This window comes from Giraffa tippelskirchi, chromosome 7 (genome assembly GCF_054371585.1).
Source record: "Giraffa tippelskirchi isolate mGirTip1 chromosome 7, T2T-mGirTip1v1.2.pri, whole genome shotgun sequence".
NCBI lineage: Eukaryota > Metazoa > Chordata > Mammalia > Artiodactyla > Giraffidae > Giraffa > Giraffa tippelskirchi.
Window position 1 is genome coordinate 11,716,241 of NC_137281.1, and position 20,949 is coordinate 11,737,189.

Here is a 20,949-nt window from a genome sequence, read left to right on the forward strand (position 1 = left end):
CACACACATATACACACCCCGGAGACACACACACGCACTGCACATGTGAGCACTGTACACGGTCAAGTCTACACCAGCAACAACACGTGCGCACCATGCCAAATCCACACGTGTGCCCAGACACAGGCTACCCACGTGGACTCAGGCAGGCAGACAGACACGTGCCTGGTACACGAGTATAGGGAGGAGCAGTGATGTGGGGGGGGCATCCCCTAGAGGCACAGTGCACACACGTGAACATGTGGCCTCACGTGCACACATACATGACAGAGGAGGCAGGGCGCTGGTAAAGGCCGGGTGCGGGAGGACGGAGCCCTGGCTCTGGCCCAAGCTCACTGGGTGACCAGGGACAGGGGCTTCAGTGTCTCTGAGCCTCAGTTTGCTCTTCTGTAAAATGGGGGCAATGTGGGTGGGCGAGACGTCTCCTAGGTTGGGACCCAGCTCCCAGGATGCCTCTTCCAGGAATACTGGCTCCGCCCCCAGTCTCAACTGGGACCAGCATTGACTCCCAATTCAAGCACAGACTTTCAACCTTGTTGCTGAAACAGAAAAGTTAAGGTCCTAGATCACTAGCCTGGGAGGAGGGACATGCTCACCCACCTGAGGCGCTGAGACTGAGAGCACGGGAGGTAATAGAGGCTGGGACAGAATTGGGGAAAGGGAGAGAGGGCTCAGGCCTCAAAGGAGAGAGAGGTGGCACAGGCTGAAAACAGAACCAGGGTCACAGAGAGATCACGTGGGGCCCAAATGAAATCCATGATCAGGGGAGAGGAGACCGATCTGAAAGATAACTCGATGTCAGGGAAAGAGGACAGACCCGAAAGACAAACCAAGAGTAGAGGGAGATGATGCAGGTGACACGATTCCCGCAAGGTGGGAGACAGACGACACAGCCCCAGTGAGACTTGAGAGGAGAGATGGTGAAGCCAGAGGCTTCGTCGTGTGGCAAAGGCCCAGAACACACTGGATTCACAGCCCATCCGCAGGAATTTCTGGATGTTGAGAGTAAGGAGTGGTTCCCTCCATTTTTTGTTTGTTTTTTTTTTGGCCCACAACTTGCAGATTCTGTTTTGTGACCAGGGATCGAACCCACACCCCCACCAGTGAAACCACCGAGTCCTAACCACTGGACCACCAGGGAATTCCGGTTTTCTCCTTTTTTGTGTACTTGCCCCTCTTATGACTAATACGTGAATTGTCAGGAACAATGCCAGCAAATACAGGAATCTTTATTATATTTTACGCACCCCAGGAAGCCTGTCTTGGCAAAGGTCGTCCATGATAACCCATCAGCCTCCTCACCGCCAAACCTCCCTGCCTCCGCTAGTAACACCCCCAATCCAAAATGATAATCACCTGTTTAAAACCCAGGGGGTGGTTTCCCTACTGCACCCAAGACAGTGTCCAGGGTGGCTGGAGCAGAAAGGGAGGGGTAGGGGACTTCCCTGGTGGTCCAGTGGCTAAGACTCTGTGCTCCCAAAGCAGGGACCTGGGTTCGACCCCTGGTCTTGCCACAACTGAGATTGAAGATCCTGGGTGCCGCAACTAAAAGCTGGTGCAGCCAAATAAATAAATATTAAAAAAAAAAAAAAAAGAAAGAAAAAGAAAGTGAGGGGTGGGAAATTCAGTGGAGTGGGGACCAGAGCCCGGCAGGGCCTTCCAGGCCAGGGTTAGGTGGCCGATTCTGCTCCAAGGACAGTGGAGGACATCACATCAGAGGGTGTGAGCAGGAGGTGACTGATCTGGTTGCCTTGAGAACAGACCACAGGGGCAAGAGTGGAAGCGGGCATGGGGGTGAGATGGGCAGGGAGAAAGCTGACTAAAGCTGTCCATGGAGATGCTGGGGGCAGGCGAAGTGGTGGTGGTCAGATTCGGGTTTCCTTCTTTTTTTTTTTTTCCATGCAAACACCTTGAGTTTTATTTCCAACCGTCCAAGATAGGAAAAATCTCATTAATCGGAAGGGTGATACGTTTGTTTTGGTGAGCTACATTCTCTCTGACTTCTCCCTTGTTCATTCCAAGGAAAGGTGAAGTCAACAAGCCGGTGACTCCTCGCAGTTATAAAGACACACGGCAGCCGACCCTTCCAGAAGAACTGGACCACAGGCTAGCATCAGCCCCCCACCCAGCCGGGGGCTGTGAGAGACCCTCTGCTGGGTGCATCCTGGGTCTATAGAACAGCAGGGAGCTCCAGACACCAGGTTCTCAATCAGATTCCCCCAACACAACCCCTTGGTGCTCTGTTTCACAAAAACCATCCCCTTGTGAATGTGTGATTAACGCCCAGTGTCAACAAATGTAGAAAATTCCCTATTTGGCTACATCACTTTTTTTCTTTTGAAACAGATTGTTACTGTTGCTCTGTTGTTTAGTTGCTAAGTCATATCTGACTCTTCTGCGACCCCATGGATTGTAGCCCACCAGGCTCCTCTGTCCATGGGATTTTCCAGGCAAGAATACTGAAGTGAGATACATATACATTTACAGTCACATGAATATCACTTTGCTTGCATTCACTCTCATCTAACTTCTTTCTTGCCAGGAAGCTGTCTCTATGAGCCTCAGTAAATCCAGCCCCACCCTGAGACCAGATCCTAACTCATTCCATCGGCTTACTTCCACTCACTTGGCATGGGCTCAGTGGACGGGAGAGACCCGGCTTCTGCTGAGAGAACCCAGGACACACACAGCCTGCTCTGCTCAGAGAAACCACCCTCCACACCTCGATGCTGTGTCCGACTGTGCGACCCCATAGATGGCAGCCCACCAGGCTCCTCTGTCCCTGGGATTCTCCAGGCAAGAATACTGGAGTGGGTTGCCATTTCCTTCTCCATCGGGTTTCATTCTGAACAGAGGACAGACAGATCCTTAAATGCTGCAAGTTCCTTCCAGGCTCCTCTCAGAGTCTTAAAACTCCCCCTCCCTCTTCATTTCCCAAAAGAGACACCCATTCCTTGGAGAAGACTTCCCTCCCCAAGGGGACCCTGACAGTTTCATCTCTGGGATGAAGTCGGGAGAAGCCGGATGATAAGCCACCTGCAGAAATGACGGGGGGGGGGATGTCTAAATGCCTAAAAACCAACCACTTGTGACTGTCCCGCTGCCCCCAACCCGCCCTGTGCACCAGCTCTGTGCAAACCACCTGTGCTGTGCCATCGGCTCCCTGTCAGGCTCTGCCAATAGGGGGCGCCAGAGGAAGGCTGCAAGGCTGGAGGAATGAGAGTACTCGGCACTTTCCAGTGGGCTCTTGGGTCCCCAGCCTTCTTTCTGCACCAAAGGCAGCCACCGTTCTTCCCAGGACAGCAGACAAACCCAGTCTGCAGCTCTGCATCAAAGCAGCTTCCTAGCACTTGCATGGGCTTCCCCGATGGCTCAGTGGTAAAGAATCCGCCTGCCAATGCAGGAGACAGGGATTTGATCCCTGGGTCGGGAAGATCCCCTGGGTAAGGAAATGGCAACCCACTCCAGCATTCTTGCCTGGAGAATCCCATGGACAGAGAAGACTGGCAGGCTACAGTCCATGGGGTCACAAAAAAGTCTGACATGACTTAGCGACTAAGAACGACATCAAGCACTTGCAGAACGAGCCTCACAGAGCCCTTCCTCAAAGTTTCCAATAGTGTCTCTGTTCCTTCAGAACTTGAGACCGAGTGGCTTCCTGCCTTGCTACCTCCGTGCCTGAGAGCAAGGGTGTGTGAACCACAGCCAGGTCTAGTGCTGCTGCTGCTGCTGCTAAGTCGCGTCAGTCGTGTCCGACTCTGTGCGACCCCATAGACGGCAGCCCACCAGGCTCCCCCGTCCCTGGGATTCTGCAGGCAAGAGTACTGGAGTGGGTTGCCATTTCCTTCTCCAGGGCATGAAAGTGAAAAGTGAAAGTGGAGTCGCTCAGTCGTGTCCGACTCAGTGACCCCATGGACTGCAGCCCGCCAGGCTCCTCCATTCATGGGATTTTCCAGGCAAGAGTATTGGAGTGGGGTGCCATTGCCTTCTCCCAGGTCTAGTGCAGCTGCCCAATTTTGTAAATAAAGTTTTATTGGAACACAGCCAGCCTCGGTCGTTTAGGCATCGCTCGTTTAGGCATCGTCTGCAACTGCTTTCCAGACGAAGAGTTGAGTAGTGATAGGATGACCTGGAAGCCGGGTCTATTTACATCCAGCCCCTTGCAGAAAAAGTTGGCCTCGGACTTCAACTTTTACCCTCCCAGTTACCTAGTTAGCAACTGTATTCCTAGTGAATACTTCTCTTTATTCAGATATTTGGAGTGACCTGTTTCCTGGTAGGACCCTGACTGGTGCACAGATGACAATACTCAGATCACGCAAGTGCTCAGGTCACACGGTCACTATCCACGGGCAGGTGTTCAGTCTCCATGGGGGCCCAGTAATGAGCAGTTTCTCAAACTGAAAAAACAGTATCTGCAGAAAAGAGCCCGATTTGCTTCAAAACCCTGGCGGTCTGCGGTGAGTGACTGCCTGCTGCCTGCATCCCTATTTGCCACCAGCACTCTACACATCCCTGGACCTGCTGGGTCATCAGGTCCGGGTATCAGTCAGGTCAGATTACACGAAGCTAGCACCTGCTGCAGAGTCCGTGTACTCTGGGCCTCCCTCAAAATGAAAGTCTTACGAATTGTTTGGTAAAAGGACTGAAGCAGCACACACAAGTGAGACCCGGGGATAAGTTGCTGTTCAAACCCCAAATTCCCACCAAACATCCGGAATGCCAGACCAACAGCATCTCCATCTCAAAGGTCTGAGTCTCAGCTGTATTGGGCCTCTTGAGTTTCTAAGTTTCAGTCTTTCCAATTTCTTCTCCTTTCCCCTTAGCCCTCAGGATGGAGAGTGCTTCCTGCAGCTGCTACCTTCAGGATCCCTTAGTTTCCTTTTTACTCTTTTGGTTAGTAGGTTCACAACTTTCATTTTGTTATTTAGTTGTTAAATCGTGTCCCTTTTGCGGCCCCATGGACTGTAGCCCACCAGGCTCCTCTGTTCGTGGGATTCTCCAGGCAGGAACACTGGAGTGGGTTGCCATTCCCTTCTCCAAGGGATCTTCCCAACCCAGGGATAGAATCCCCGTCTCTGCATTGGCAGGTGGATTCTTTCCCACTGAGACAACAGGGAAGCCCTCTAACAACTTTACATCTAGTTAACAATTCTTTTTTTTTTTTTTTTGCTACACTGTGAAGCCTGCAGGATCTGCCTGGACACTGAGCAAAGGAAGCATGGAGTCTTAACTGCTGGACTGCCAGGGATTTCCCAAGCTAACAGTTCTTTTTTAAAAAGATTTGTCTATTTTTGGCTATGCTGGGTCTTTGTTGCTGCACAAGGACTCTCTGTAGTTGTGGCAAGCGGGGGCTACTCTACAGTTGTGGCTCACGGGCTCCAGAGCATGGCTTCAGTAGTTGTGGCACACGGGCTCAGTTGCCTCGCAGCACATAGGATCTTCCCAGAACAGGAATCGAATCCATGTCCCCTGCATTGGCAGGCAGATTCTTAACCACTGGACCACCAAGGAAACCCAACAAATAGCTATATTAAATTCTCTCTGTTCCAATAGCTGATAGGCGGAAAAATCCCTGGCGGTCCAGTGGTTAAGACTGACACGGATGGGACTTCCCTGATGGCCCCAGGGGTTAAGAATCCACCCTGCAATGCAGAGGACGTGAGTTCGATCCCTGGTTGAGGAACTAAGATCCCACATACCTTGGGGAACTAAGCCCGCACCTCACAAAGAGAAAGTCCAGGCACTACAAGGAAAGATCCCACAAGATTCAATGAAGATATCACATGTTCTAACTAAGACCCGATGCGGCCAAATAAATAAATATTTAAAAATAAAATTAAAAAGACTGACAGGGATAAAAATAAATAGTTACACAGATGGCTGTAGAAGTCCCAGTAGGGGATTGTAGACAGAGAGGAAAACCTAGGGAACTTTGAGAGACCGTTCTAAGGTAAAGTGAAAGTGAAGTAAAGTGAAAGTGAAGTCGCTTAGTCATGTCCGACTCTTTCTGATTCCATGGACTGTAGCCTACAAGGCTCCTCTATCCTTGGGATTTTCCAGGCAAGAACACTGGAGTCGGTTGCCATTTCCTTCTGCAGGGGATCTTCCCAATCCAGGGATCAAACCCAGGTCTCCCGCACTGCAGGCAGACTCCTTATCATCTGAGCCACCGGGGAAGCCCTACTCTAAGGTAAGGGTCACTCAAGAAAGCTATTACAACATTCTGGGATGAAGCAGGTTTGCTTAACTATAAAGCCATGAGTAAAAGCATGAGATATGCCCCAGGTCATTAAGTGAAAGAAAAAAAAAAAGAAACTTGCATTGTGCTGGTTGAGATCAGCAAAATAATGATCCTTAGGATTAAGGACAGAGATTTAAGGGAATGGTTGACATTTCAAAGCAGGAGACCGTGGTTACATGGAAACTGAGATGATTCAACATATTTTAGGACATGTTACCACCCTTCTGTTGATTTCAATAAGCTCTGTGACAGTCCTAGTTTGACCTCATAGGGTCAAACACTCTTCTATCCAAAAGAAAGAGAAGCTAGTGATGTAAGCCTGACATCAACTGGAAGAAACAGGAAGAAGGCAGTCCTTTCCCCCTCCTCCACTTTCCTTTGATTATAAGTGTTAGTGTTCAGTCAACTTATAAGGGTCCTCTTTGTAACCCCATAGACTATAGTCCACCAGGCTCCTCTGTCCATGGGATTTCCCAGCCAAAAATACTGGAGTGGGTAGCCATTTCCTTTTCCAGGGAATCTTCCCAACCCAGGGATTGAACCTAGGTCTCCTGCATTGCAGGAAGATTCTTTACCTTCTGAGCCACCAGTGAAGCCTAAAATGTAGTCTACTTGATCCTTGGGGCACAGCCCTCTCACCTGCTCACTTGCATCCCACACAAGCAAGTAGAATATTAGTAATTCTACTTCTTGCCTATCACTTTGCCTCTCCCTGAATTCCTTCTGTGCTGAGACTCAAAAAACCTGAGTCCAGACACTAGGTGAGTGATTCTAATTAAGAAACAGTGGATTCAGAACTTTCCTGGTGGTCCAGTGGTTAAGAATCCACTTTGCAGTGCAGAGAACTTGGGTTCGATTCCTGGTGGGGGAGCTGAGATCCTACAAGCTGCAGAGCAACGATGCCCATGCACTGCAACTCCTGAGCCTGCCTGAGAGCTCTGGAGCTGGTGCATCACAGCTAGAGAGTCCAGATGCTGCAACAAAAGATCCCGCATGATGCAGTGAAGATGCTTTGAGCCACAGCTAAGACCTGATGCAGCCAAATAAATAAATATTAAAAAAATAAAATAAAAAGGACCGTGGGTTCAAGTCCCAGTCTGAGTTTTGGTTGGCTGTGAATCCTCACACATGGGTTCATCAGAGGTGCACAGTTTCAGCACTCAGAGCTTCCACTGCAGGGGGCACAGGTCCAGCCCTGGTCAGGGAACTTAGATCTTGCATGCACACTGCAACCGAAAAAATAAAAAATAAAAACAAACAAAAATAGCTGATATGGTTCTGCAAGGAGATCAAACCAGCCAATCCTAAAGAAAACCAACCCTGAATATTCATTGGAAGGACTGAAGCTAAAGCTCCAATACTTTGGCCACCTGATGTGAAGAGACAACTCATTAGAGAAGACCCTGATGCTGGGAAAGACTGAAGGCAAAAGGAGAAGAGAGCGGCAGAGGATGAGATGGTTAGATAGCATCACCGACTCAGTGGACGTGAGTTTGAATTAACTGTGGGAGACAGTGGAGGACAGAGGAGCCTGGCGTGCTGCAGTCCGTAGGGTTGCAAAGAGTCAGACACAACTGAGTAACATGATTCTGTTCAAGTAACTGGTGCTGTTTTGTCTGCAGATTAGACCATAATTGACTGGTATCAGCAGTGGGTTTACTGCCAACCTCCTTACTAAATGCTATTTCCTCCTCTTAAGATCGGATCAGCAGAATGTTGCCAATGTGATGGACTAGTGCAACACTGTATCCAGAGAGCAGGTTCTCAGTGGTCTAGATGATTGCGGAAAGCAAGGGAGTTTATGTCAGCCTTCAGGAAGACTGAAGGTTTGTACTCCTGGCTTCTGGTGGTCCTTGGAAAGTAGTATGGAGACAAAAGCATTTGCCAGTTCAGTCAGTAGCTCACAACAGCTGCCAAGGGCTGTGCTGACATGCTCCAGTAAAGACACTTCATTTGGGCCAGCAATTGTAATTGCAATCACCACCTGATTGCATTTACAGTAATCCACAGTCATTCTCTGAGATCCATCTGCCTTCCGAACAAGCCAAACAGGTCAGTTGTTTTTTGTCTATTTGTTTTTTGGCCGTGCCTCATAGCATGCGGGATCTTAGTTCCCTGACCAGGGATCAAACCCATGCCCCCTGCATTGGAAGCACAGTCTTAGCCACTGGACCGCTAGGGAAGTCCCCGAACAGGCCAGCTGAACAAAGATGAGATCACCACCCCAGCTTTTTTTGAGCCATTAATGGTGGCACTAATCTGCAGTTCCTCCAAAGGCTGTAGAATTGCTTTTGGATTTCCATCCTGGGAAATGTGGGGCATTCTGGGGGCTTCCACTGGCTCTTTCTACAACAGTGATCCTGACTCCATGGGTGAGAGAACCAGTGTGGAATTCTGTTCTGCCAGCTGCCATGTACATCTGTCCCAATTATACAACCCAGACCTGGGGAAACACAGAGCGAGTCCACAGACCCATTGGGCCCCTCCTGAGTGGAACTTGGGCTCGGACTCCATTGATCACGTGACCACAGAACCCTTATGGTGGTCCACCAGTCAAAAGAGGAAAAGTCAAAATGACTTGCCATCTATGAAAATGATAGGAGGTTGTCTGAAAATCTAAAAACCCATCAAATCTTCAGTACCAAGACAGAGCTGGTGTTAAAAGAAACTGGGCTTAAAAAAAGAGAAAAGAAGGGATTTCCTTCGTGGTCCAGTGTTTCAGACTTCAAGCTTGCACCGTAAGAGTCATGCGTTTGATCCCCGGTCAGGGTACTAAGGGGCTTTCCAGGTGGCTCAGTGGTAAAGAACCTGCCTGCCAATGCAAGAGATTCAGGTTCCATCTCTGGTCCACTGGAGAAGGAAATGGCAACCCACTCTACTATTCTTGCCAGGGAAATCCTAGGGACAGAGGAGCCTGGTGGGCTACAGTCCATGGGGTCGCAAAGAGTGGGACACAACTTAGTGACTGACCACGCGTGCGCACAGGGAACTAAGATATTTTATGCCATGTGGCACAGCCAAAAAAAAGAAAAGAAAGAAGAACCTAGTACAGTCTTTACAGAAAGCAGTTCTATAATATATAACAAAAGCCATACAAAGGGTTTTCCTCTTTCACCTGGTAATTCTATTGAGAGTCAATTCTAATCAGCTACAATGCAGGCTAAGCTTTTGTGCATGAAGATGTTTGCTTATCGTTGTCTATAATAGCACAAACAAATGGATAAAAACACCTGGAAACAACTAAAAAATGCTTCAATAAATTATAGTACATCCACATGGGGGTTAATGTGCAGCCGTGTGACATTGTGTTTAGGTTAAAACGCTAAGATTATTTTTAGCCTTTCGGGTTGGCAAAGATTTTTTTAAAAGATTGATAATACCCATTGTTGGCAAGAGTGTGGGAAATTTGACATTCTCGTGCACTTTGGGTGGGAATATAAATTGGTGGAACCTTTTTGAAGGGCCATTTGGCAGTATGCACTTAAAAAATATTCATACCCTTTGACCCAATGCTTCCACTGTTTGGAATTTATCCCTCAGGAACACCCCCACCAATCTACAGGCCCAGTTGATGGTAGCATTGTCTATGCCTGCAAAAACTGGAAACCACCCAAATATCCATCAATAGGGGACGAGTTAAATAATTCATGCTCAGTCGCACAAGGAAATCCTTTTGTCTCCACTTGAATTTCAAGCAGGTATCTCCAACGATCCACGCCCAGAGATAACTCTTACCCTTCCCACTCAGAGACTGCCCCTCCTATATCCTCCCCATCATGGAAACTGGCTTTACCAGTTTTCCCCAGCTGTTTAGCCAAACCCTGCAGTTACTTAACTCCTCTTGGCCCCTGGCACACACCCTACCTGGCGGTACACTTGACACAGCTACCAGCCTAGCACAAGGCAGCGTCTTCTCTTCCACACCTTCCAATGGCCTCTGAAATGGACTGTTCTGTCTCTACTCTTGGACCACTACGGTTATTTCTCAGCCACCACTGCATGCGTGCTCAGTCATTCAGTCATGTCTGATCCTTTGCCACCCTGTGGACTGTAGCCCGCCAGGTTCCTCTGTCCATGGGATTCTCCAGGCAGGAATACTGAAGTGGGTTGCCATGCCCTCCTCCAGGGGATCTTCCTGACCCAGGGATCGAACCTGCATCTTTTTTGTCTCCTGCATCAGCAGGTGGGTTCTTTACCACTAGTGACACCGCGGAAGCCCTGCCCAGAGTAATCATTGTTAAATGTTTTTGAAATTAAATCAAGGCCCTATATCCATGTAATGGAATATTATTCAGCCTCAAAAAGGAAGGCAGGGGACTTCCCTGGTGGTGCAGCGGTTAAGACTCCACACTTGCAATGCAAGGGGTGCAGCTTGCACCCCTGGTCAGGGAACTAAGGTCCCACATGCTGCACTGCTGCTGCTAAGTCACTTCAGTCGTGTCCGACTCTGTGCGACCCCATAGATGGCAGCCCACCAGGCTCCCCCATCCCTGGGGTTCTCCAGGCAAGAACACTGGAGTGGGTTGCCATTTCTTTCTCCAATGCATGAAAGTGAAACGTGAAAGTGAAGTTGCTCAGTCGTGTCAGACTCTTTGTGACCCCATGGACTGTAGCTGGCCAGGCTCCTCTGTCCATGAGATTTTCCAGGCAAGAATACTGGAGTGGGTTGCCATGCCCTCCTCCAGAATAATAATAATACTTTTTTAAAAAGGAAGGCAGTACTCATCACGCTATAATGTGGATGAACCTCAAGCACACTGTGCTGTGTGAAGGAAGCCAGACTCAAAAGGCCACATATTGGCTGGTTCCATTTACACAAAATGTCTAGAATAAGTAAATCATGGAGACAGAGAGCAGAGTGGTAATTGCCAGCAGCTGGGGAAAGGGAAATGGCAGTGACTGCTGTTGGATTTGGGTTTTCTTTGGGGGTCATGAAAATGTCTTGAAACTAGAAAGAGGCAATGGTTATACAATATTGTGAATATACTAAATGCCATTGAATTGTATACTTTAAAATGGTTAATTTTATATGAACTTCACCTCAATAAAAAAAAAAAAGAAGAAATCAGATCATGCTTAAAACCTTCCAGTGGCTCCACAATACAATAAAAATAAAATCCAAAAAGAGAGAGAAAAAAAAAAAGGAATTCCCTGGTGGTCCCGTGGTTGGGAATCAAGTGCTTTCACTCACGGGGCCCAGGTTCCATCCCTGTTTGGGGAACTAGGATCCTCAAGCCATGCAGCGAGGTCAAAAAGAGAAACAAAAAACAAACCAAAAAACACACTCAAATTCCTTACCCACAAGACCCCAGTGACCCAGGCTCTGTCCTGGGACCTCGAATCCCCCCTCGCCCACTCCCCACAAATTCCTGTGACAGAGGGAACACCATTCCCATTTCAAGAGGGGAAACTGAGATCAGAGAGATGAAGTGGCTTGTAAGCAATCATGTGGGATCACTTCCAACCTGAGGCCGGCTCCGTCTGGCGTCTGACCAGCTCACAGCTGTGGACACCGTGGTGGCCGCTCAGACCCTTCTTCAGGACGAGATACTCATGGCCCCGGGTGTTGGTGCCTATTGCTCTGTAGGTGGAAGAAGCCCCTGGACGTCCCCTGAGGACAGCCCCTCTCCAATGATTTGTCAGTGGGGGGCATAAAGGCCTGGCCCCTTCCCTCAGGGGGACACCTTCAATGGCCACCCCAGCTCCAGAGCTGGCCGCGGGACGGTCATGACTGCCTCACAGCTCAACTCCTCGCTCTCTGCCCAAGTCTGCTCCTTCCCTTTCTCATGCTAAGTCACTTCAGTCATGTCTGACTCCTCATGACCCCAGGGACTGTAGCCCACCACGCTCCTCTGTCCATGTGACTCTCCAGGCAAGAATACTGGAGCGGGTTGCCATGCCTTCCTTCAAGGGATCTTCCCCACCCAGGGATGGAACCTGAGTCTCCTGCATCTTCTGCACTGGCAGATGGGTTCTTTTCTGCACGCCACCTCACAAGGCAGGTTTCTAAGGGCGCCCCCACACACCTCCTGCCTGCTAATTTCCACCTGGGAATCTGCTTCCTGATCTCTTAAGTGCCAGACCAAAGTGCACAGAGTTTAGCCTGCAGGCCTGGGGAGGTGACAACTAAAGTGTGTTAGCCAGTCAGTTGTGTCTGACTCTTTGTTACCTCCTGGACTGTAGCCCGCCAGGCTCCTCTGTCCATGGGATTCTCCAGGCAAGAATACTGGAGTGGATTGCCATTTCCTCCTCCAGGGGATCTTCCCGACCCAGGGATTAAACCCGTGTCTCCTGCATTGCAGGCAGATTCTTTACCACTTGAGCCACCAGGAAAGCCCCTAGAAAGATCCTACTAGAGGACAAACTGGAATGGAGAGAGATGGGAGGCCCAGAGGCGGCGGGTGAGAGGGGCAGGGCTGAGTTCACAGCCTGGCAGTGACAGCAGGGAGAAAGCCAATTCCAGCAGTGGCCACTGGGTGGAATAAATGGACCATAATTGGAGTCTGGCGTCTGAGCCCTGCACCTGGCCCGGGGGTGGTTGGGGGGCTGCTGGTGCCCAGGGCTGTCTTCCCTCTGGAAGTCAATCGTCAGCTCTGGGCCAGCCTGCCAGGGTGCCAGCCTGCCAGGGGGCCACCCCTGGCTCTGCCTGTCACCAGCCATGTGCCCTGGGCACAGTATCTGAGTGCCTCACTCTGTCCATTACAGAAATCTGAGCTAACACCAAGCCTTCCTCAAAGGGGTGGTCATGAGGAGTCAAGGAGTTGTGTTAAGTTCATAAAGTTCGGACAAGGGCCTGGCACGGCATGAGCATCACCCTGACCACTCCAGGCTTCCCAAGGACCTGCCAGGTGTCTGGGGAGGACACAGGCCTCGAGCAGACACACCCATCTGCAGCCTTGCGCGTTGGGGGCCAGTCCCTTCACTGCTGAGCCCCTGATCTCACATCAGCAGGAGGGCAGTGATCATCTGGCCCAGGAAGGATTGTTAGAAGAATTAAGTGACACTTGCAAGGTTCCTGGCACATGGCGTGAAGTTCACTAATGTCAGCTGCCACCGCTGGGAGGACAATGAGGAGTGTCTGTGTGAGGCTCAGTGTGCTTGGCCTTCCATAGCGGGCAGGTGAGCCTCAGCGAGGCCAAACCCTGCCCATCCTTTGCACAGTCAGCCTGCTCCTCCTCCAGTGTTCTTTCCCTAAATGTCATCGCGGGTGCCCAGTTGCCCAAACCAGAAACAGGAGGAGCGCTCACATCCTCTCTCCACCGTCCCTCACCCCAGGCAGTCACCAAGTCCAGGCCCTCCCCAGCCTCCCCTTACATCCCTGCAGACCCTCTGGCAGCCCCTGCCGCTCCCCACCCCGTGACTGTCTCTTCATTTGAGCCAGCTCAACCCTTTGTATGGAGGGGGTGCATCCCATGGGCCGCCAGCTGAGGTCCAAAGTCTTTAACCATAAGAGCAAAGCCAGGCCACTGAATCCCCAGGGTGTACCACAGCACCTGATATACAGTTGCTGTTGTTGTTCAGTTGCTAAGTCATGTCTGACTCTGCGACCCCGTGGACTGCAGCCAGCCAGACTTCTCTGTCCCCCACTATCTCCCACTCAAGTTCACGTCCATAGAGTCAATGATGCTATCTAACCATCTCATCCTCTGCCGCCCTCTTTTCCTTTTGCCTTCAATCTTTGTCAGCATCAGGGGATTTTTCCTACTGGTATACAGCAGGCACTCAATAAATGCTAGCTGGCTGGAGGGCAGATGAATGCATGAATGGATGTCCGTGCTGGCAGGAATAACACTAACAACGATAGAAAGACAGTTCAGGCACACAGCACCCACTACTTGCAGGGTCCTGTTCCAAGCCCTTACACGGATTAACTCATTTAACACTCACAACAACCCTATGTGCCAGCATCTGTCAATTCTTCAGTTTTACAGGGAGGTTAAATAACTCGCCCAATGTCACACAACAAATGCTCCGCAGAGATTCAAACAAGACCCAGCCCCCAGGAACATAAACTTTTCTGATTAGCAGCCACCAATCAGAAAATTTCCCAGTTCTCCTCCACTCACCCCTGGCACCTTCACACCAAGTCCTAAGGCACAGGGAGTTAAACTCTTGCCCAAGGTCATACAGTTATAAATAGGACTTCTTCCTTGATGAATGGACAGGCATCCAGGTGATGGTGACTTTGGTTGGGGGGGGTTTGTTACTCTCCTGGAATCTGGAATCTTATTTCTGGGGGCCCTGATGAACAAAAAGTTCTGAGCTTACATGACTGGGGACCAGGCTATGGTGATGAGGTCACAGGTGAGGCTGCCAGTGAGGTGGGCATTAAGGCACCAGCTTCTGCCTCTGGGCTCCTCAGGTCCTGGCTTTAGATTCTTAAACCCACCCAGGGCTGAAGCTTTCAACCAGCTGGCTGCCTGCAGAACAGTGCCTCAGGCCTGCCAGTTGAAATTGGCCGGGGTCAGGGGGAGACTGAGTCACCAGGACCCCGGAGGACACCCCCACCTCCTTCTCCACCAGAGCAGCTGTTTTGTCCAGGGTTCTGAGGGCCCTTTCAATTGGAAAAAAGGTTCTGCAGTCAAAACAACTTTTGAAAATCAGTGCCCTAAGGGATCAATGTCCTTGTCAAGCAAAGTGGCCTTTTTGAGTTTACCCTGGTGACATTCAGGGGCTTGCATGCAGTGAATTCTGGATGAGAGAAGCAGGAAAGTGAGAATCTCCAATGCCCTCTGCCAAGTCCAATGTCAAGGCCACCCTGACTGTTTATGGCTACAGGTCCCTGCTCCACACACCTGCCATGGGCGTGCCCTAAGCCAGGGGCTGTTTGTCTTTTCTGGGCATTTGCCCATGCAGATTCTAATGCCTGGAAGAAAAAGGAACTACGGGGAATTCCCTGGTGGTCCAGTGATTAGGACTCCACACCTTCACTGCTGGGGCCCTGGGTTCAATCCCTGGCTGAGGAATCAAGATCTTTCAAGCCTTGCAGGGCAACCAGAAACAAAGAGGAACTCAGGAACTACATATGACCAGCAACATGTGTGGTGTGTCTGTAACCCTCATTACAGACCTGTCAGCTATCATTAGTCCCCATCCTAGGAAGGTGAAACTGAGGCTCGGAGGAGAGAAATGACTCACCACAGTACTCATACCAGGCCTGGCCTGACTCCAAAATAGTCTTTCCACTGCACCCTCGCCTACCACCTCCCACCTGCCCTTCCTCTCCCCTCCTCACCTACCCTCACATCCTGCCCACACTCAGGGCCCAGCTGCTCTTCTGATACATCCCTCTCTCTCTTACACACACCCCACCCAGCTGTTTGTAAATGCCATTTCTTCTCCTCCTCCCAGACCTCACTTCACCCAGCTGACTATTTCATACTCTTCCAGGAAGAGTGTGTCACCTCTTCCAGGAAGCCCTCCCTGGGTCCCCGGCTGGGTCAGGAGCCTCTAGGTCCCTCCTCTGAGTTTTCCTCCTTGAAGCCCGGAAGGCTCTGTCTTGTGGTCATTTGTTTTTATGCATCTCAATGGGGCCCTGAGGCCTTGGAAGCAGGGTCCAGGTCCCCTAGGCTCATCACTATACCCTATGCCTAGCAAGGTGCAAGGCACACACTAGATGTTCAATAAACATCTACTAAAAGAGTGGACTTGCGAGAGCAATGGGCAACCTCGAAGTCCACCTCCTGGCAAATGCCAGGGCACAGTGCACCTGAGGTGCAGTCCCTGGATGCCCCTCCTAGCTCCGCCTCCCACAGGAAGCTTCCTCCACCTCCTCCAGTTGTCCAGTCCCTCCAGTTCCCACTCCACCGTCTCCTTCATTCACTCAAGTCTTTGTTAGTCGCTCAATCATGTCCGACTCTTCGCAACCCCATAGACTGTAACCTCTGTCCATGGGATTTTCCAAGCAAGAATATTGGAGTGGGTAGCCATTCCCTTCCCCAGGGGATCTTCCCAACCCAGGGATCGAACCCAGATCTCCCACATTGCAGGTAGATTCTTTTCCGTCTGAGCTTTGAGCAAAGACAAAGCCGAGACGGCATGAGGGAAGCATCTGGAAGCTGGACACAGGAAGTGATGTGCACGGCCTTTGACACTGGAAGTGATGCACTGTCCCCTTCCCGTCTGTGCTGGTCCCGTGGCACTCACCAGCCACAGGGGCACCGCACATCATGGGCTGGTGCCTCGTGTACATGCCAGGCTGGCCCTGAGGCCCCACTGGCTGCCCGCCCTCCCTCCTCATCAGGCCCACGCCCCTTCTGCAGCCCCAGCCCCGCCGTACCCGGTTGATGAGCTCGCCCACCATGCCCGTCCAGGAGCCGTTGGGCTCAGGCGCCCCATACAGCCCGTCCTCCACCAAGCGCAGGCGGTACCGGAAGCGCAGCAGCTCGGCCAGCTCCCGCAGCATATCCACACAGAAGCCCTCGAAGCGCTCGTTCCCGGACAGAGCCTGGAAGTTGGGTCGCCGCATGACGTACGGGTTCTCCTGGGGAAGCAGGATAGAAGGTGGGGCAGTGTCAGAGACTGGGCATCGAGGGGACATCTGGGTCCCAGAGCCCATGCCAGGCAGCTAGCTCCAGAACCTGCTCGCAGAGGAGGGATGACAGAGTCCTGGCCTACCTACATCCCCTGTTTACTAATGCTCAGAGCCAGGGCAGGGTTGGGGAGGGGTGGGATAAATTAGGAGGTTGGGATTAACATGTTGTTGTTTAGTTGCTAAGTGGTGTCCAACACTTTGCCACCCCATGGGCTGCAGTACTCCAGGCTCCTATGCCCTTCACTGTCTCCCGGAGTTTGCTCAAACTCAATGTCACTGAGTCGGTAATGCCATCCAACCATCTCAGCCTCTGTTGCCCCCTTCTCCTTTGGCCTTTGATCTTTCCCAGCATCAGGGCAGGGTCTTTTCCAATGAGTCAGCTCTTCCCATCAGGTGACCAAAGTACTGGAGTTTCAGCTTCAGCATCAGTCCTTCCAATAAATATTCAGGGTTGATTTCCTTTAGGATTGACTGATTTGATTTCCTTGCAGTCCAAGGGACTCTAAAGAGTCTTCTCCAGCACTACAAATTGACAATCAACAAGGACCTACTGTGCAGCCCAGGGAACTATACTCATATTTTGTAATAACCTATAAGGAAAAAGAATCTGAAAAAAAGAATATATAAACGTAATCACCATATTGTAGACCTGAAACTAACAACACTGTAGATCAACTATACCTCAAAAAAATATAAATAGTTACCAAAACACATAAATACTCAGAGTCAAGGAAAAAGCACAGGGAACCTGCCAGTCCCTAGCAGATCCCAGGGAGCTGGTTTGATCTCTACCAGCCAAGTTAACATTCACTCATCTCAAGTTCAAATGGGAACTTCCCTGGCAGTCCTGTGGTTAGGACTCGGCACCTTCACTGCTATAGCCCTGGGTTCAATCCCTGGTCAGGGAAATAAGATTCCACAAGCCAAGCAGCACAGCCAATTTAAAAAAAAAAAGCTCAAACGGCTATGAGGAAGGCAGGTAACCTGAGTGAATTAGTCTGCATGGCGTGCATGGGTGCTCAGTCATTGCGACCCCATGGACTGCAGCCCACCAGGCTCCTCTGTCCATGGGATTCTCCAGGCAAGAATACTGGAGTGGGTTGCCATGCCCTCCTCCAGGCATCTTCCCGACCCAGGGATGGAACCCACATCTCTTGCTGCATTGCTGGCGGGTTCTTTACCACTAGTGCCACGTGGGAAGCCCCTTGAGATGTATTACTTGTAATCCAAGTCATACACATATATGCCTGTGTGATTGCAGCTGCACGTGCGTCACTACACTTCGTTCCACAGAGCAGTCCTTCTTACAACTATGGCAAAATATCCTGATATTTTCTGTCCTGCTGTGTTTCATTTTTCTACACAATCGATAGCGACCCACTAAACTGACTTCACGAGCCACCAAGGGATCCAAGAGGATCTGCCCCACCAGGATTTAGCTTCAGCCCAATGCTGTCATGAGAGTAGCAGGCTTGAGATGCCAGATGGTCCAATGTTAAGCGAATTTGGAAACCCAGGTCGTTTTGTAAAATCTCCTGATTATAAAGGTTAGCAACAATTCAAATTCTAATACCCTCTTTTTTTTAATGCTTGGCAGGCTAAACAAACACCTAACAGTTTGCAATCTCTGGCCTACAGCCGTTTTGCTACACTGATGCTGATTTCTGAGGGGTTTGAGCAGACTTTGCTGACTCTTATTGTGCCAAATAAGGTAAAAGCAGAGAGAATATTCCAAGTGTTAGTAAGATGAGGTATAGGAAGATGATGGTAACAAAAGAGAAATTTATCTGTGCAGTTATTGTCTAAATGGTTGTACACTGTCACCTTGGACTTAGGAATAAAAGGAGTTATGACTTAGGAACCAGCCAGAAGAACCTTGGCCAATAATATCCACAATGGTTACCATATGGACTGAACACCTGCTGAGTACCAGCTCCTGCGCTGAGCGTGTTCTCTGGATTTTATCACTTTATTTCCTCACAGTGACCTTACATGGGTGGTATTCTTAGACTCACTTTACACATGTGGAAACTAGGGCTTGGACTTCCCTGGTAGTCTAATGGTCAGGAACCCACCTGCCAATGCAGGGGACTAGGGTTCGATCCCTGGTCCAGGAAGATCCCACATGCCCTGGGGCAACTAAGCCTGTGCTCTGCAACTACTGAGCCCGCACTCTAGAGCCTGTGCTCTGTAACAAGAAAAGCCACCGCAATGAGAAGCCTGTGCGCTGCAACTAGAGAGTAGCCCTGGCTCGCTGCAGCTAGAGAAAGCCCACATGTGTGCAGCAATGAAGACCCAGCACAGCCAAAAATTAATGAATGAATGAACTAAAATAAAAAAATAAGAAAGAACTTGAGGTTCACAGAGGTCATCCTGCTGCCTCTCATTCAATACAGAATTACTGAGCTCCGGGGTAGACGCGCAGTATTTTGCAGCTCCTCCCGTCAAGAGCTAGAGTGGATTTTCTCACTTCTTGGGTCTGAGCTGGCCTCAAGACTTGCTTTGGCCAACAGAGTGTGGTGGAAGTAGTGCTGTGTGACTTTCAGCGCCTGGGTCCTCAGACAGACCTCTTGGGACCTCAGTGTAAGGAAGCCTGGGCCAGCCTGCTGAAGGATGAGTAGGGATGAACGGACCAAGGTACGCTGGCCAACAGCCCAGCCTAGACACCAGCTGCACGCAACCCCTGTAAGCGCAGCAGAACTGCTCAGGGAATTCCCTGGTGGTCCAGTGGTTAGGGCTCCGCACTATCCCTGCCAAGGGTCTGGGTTCGATCCCTGGTTGGGGAACAAAGATGCCACAAGCCTTAAGGTGCAGTCAAAAATAATTAAGTAAATCAATACATCACTTTTAGGGACTCTCCTAGGGGTCAAGTGCTTAGGATTCTGTGTTTTCACCACCGAGGGTGTTGGCTCAATTCCTGGTCGAGGAACTAATATCCCACAAGCTGCATGCTGCGGCCACATTAGGAAAACAAAGCAAAACTGTTCAGTTGACCCATAGCATTGTGAAAAATAATAATCGTTATTGTTGGAAGCCTCCAGGTTTGGGGGCAGTTTGTTATACAGTGTTATACAGTGTACTATAGTGTTAGTCACTCAGTCATGTCTGACTCTTCTTGACCCCAAGGACTGTAGCCCGCCAGGCTCCTCTGTCCATGGGATTCTCCAGGCAAGAATACTGGAGTGGGTAGCCATTCCCTTCTCCAGGGGATCTTTCCTACCCAGGGATCAAACCTGGGTCTTCTGCATTGCAGGTGGACTCTTTACCATCTGAACCACCAGGGAAGCCCGATAGGTACTAGAAGGTACTTATAAGGTACTACAGACTGGATTCCTGGACCCCAGCAAAGCCCCTGAGCTGAGGGGACATGGGGTGGAGGGTAGTCAGTACTTTTCTCTCTCTCCAAAGCCACATTTCTAAATCCAAACTTGTGGAACTGAGAGTAGGGATGAGATAATGCTAATAATAGCAGCGGCAGCTAGCATTTCTTGTGGGCTTGCTGTATGACAGCTATTCTGTCAGCGTAGGAGGTCGGTATTATTACCTCTATTTGAGAGATGAGGACACAGGTCCCTAGAAGTGAAGTAGTAAGTGGTTGAGATGGACAAATCAGACTGAGTCCACAGCTTTGCTCTTAAGCTCTGCGCCAGACTAAACTCAAGTGGACAGAATCAGAGAACAGACCTGTGAGTAGCCAGATACAGAAATGGGGGTGAGGGAAGGAAAGGCCAGGTATCAAAGCCAGAGAATCAGAAATTAGGAATTCTCTTAGACAAGCAAGTGTTAGAGCTGGAAGGCTCTGGTACAGACCTCTTGACATACAGAGGAGGAAACTGAAGTTCAGAGAAGTCAAGTGTCTTGCCCAAGGTCACACAGCTGAAGCAGGGCAGTGGGAAGGGGAGATGGAGCAGAGGTTGGATTTGAAACCCATTTCTGTACTCTCCAAAGCCCTCATTCCTTCCATCAGGTCGATCTCCCAATTCAAGACTGAGGCATCTGGGCTGTAGATTTGGGTTCAAAGCCTCAGGATCAGGGTGGGAACTGACAGAGCCAAAAATAAAGGCTGAGGCCTGGGAACAGAACTCAAGGTCAGAAGACAGTGATCTAGCATTCAACCTGAAGGCCCAGACCGTCAGAGCTGGGGGCCTGAAGGAGCCTCTAATCCAAGGTT

At 50.2% G+C, this 20,949-nt stretch overlaps 1 protein-coding gene across 2 annotated transcripts in view; it reads right to left on the bottom strand.

Annotated features, from left to right (window-relative positions):
• The window catches only part of GRIK5 (glutamate ionotropic receptor kainate type subunit 5), a 65,203-nt gene that overhangs the window by 22,078 nt on the left and 22,176 nt on the right, over positions 1 to 20,949 (bottom strand). Inside the window, exon 11 of one of the 2 annotated variants that reach the window (XR_014060906.1) lies at positions 16,615 to 16,727. Coding sequence is in view for 1 of the 2 variants with exons in the window: in XM_081516089.1 (XP_081372215.1) it covers positions 16,524 to 16,727 (204 nt within the window). In the remaining variant the exon portion in view is untranslated. Of the gene's footprint in view, positions 1 to 16,523; positions 16,728 to 20,949 lie in introns of both variants that reach the window. The other variant, XM_081516089.1, reaches the window with a different exon arrangement.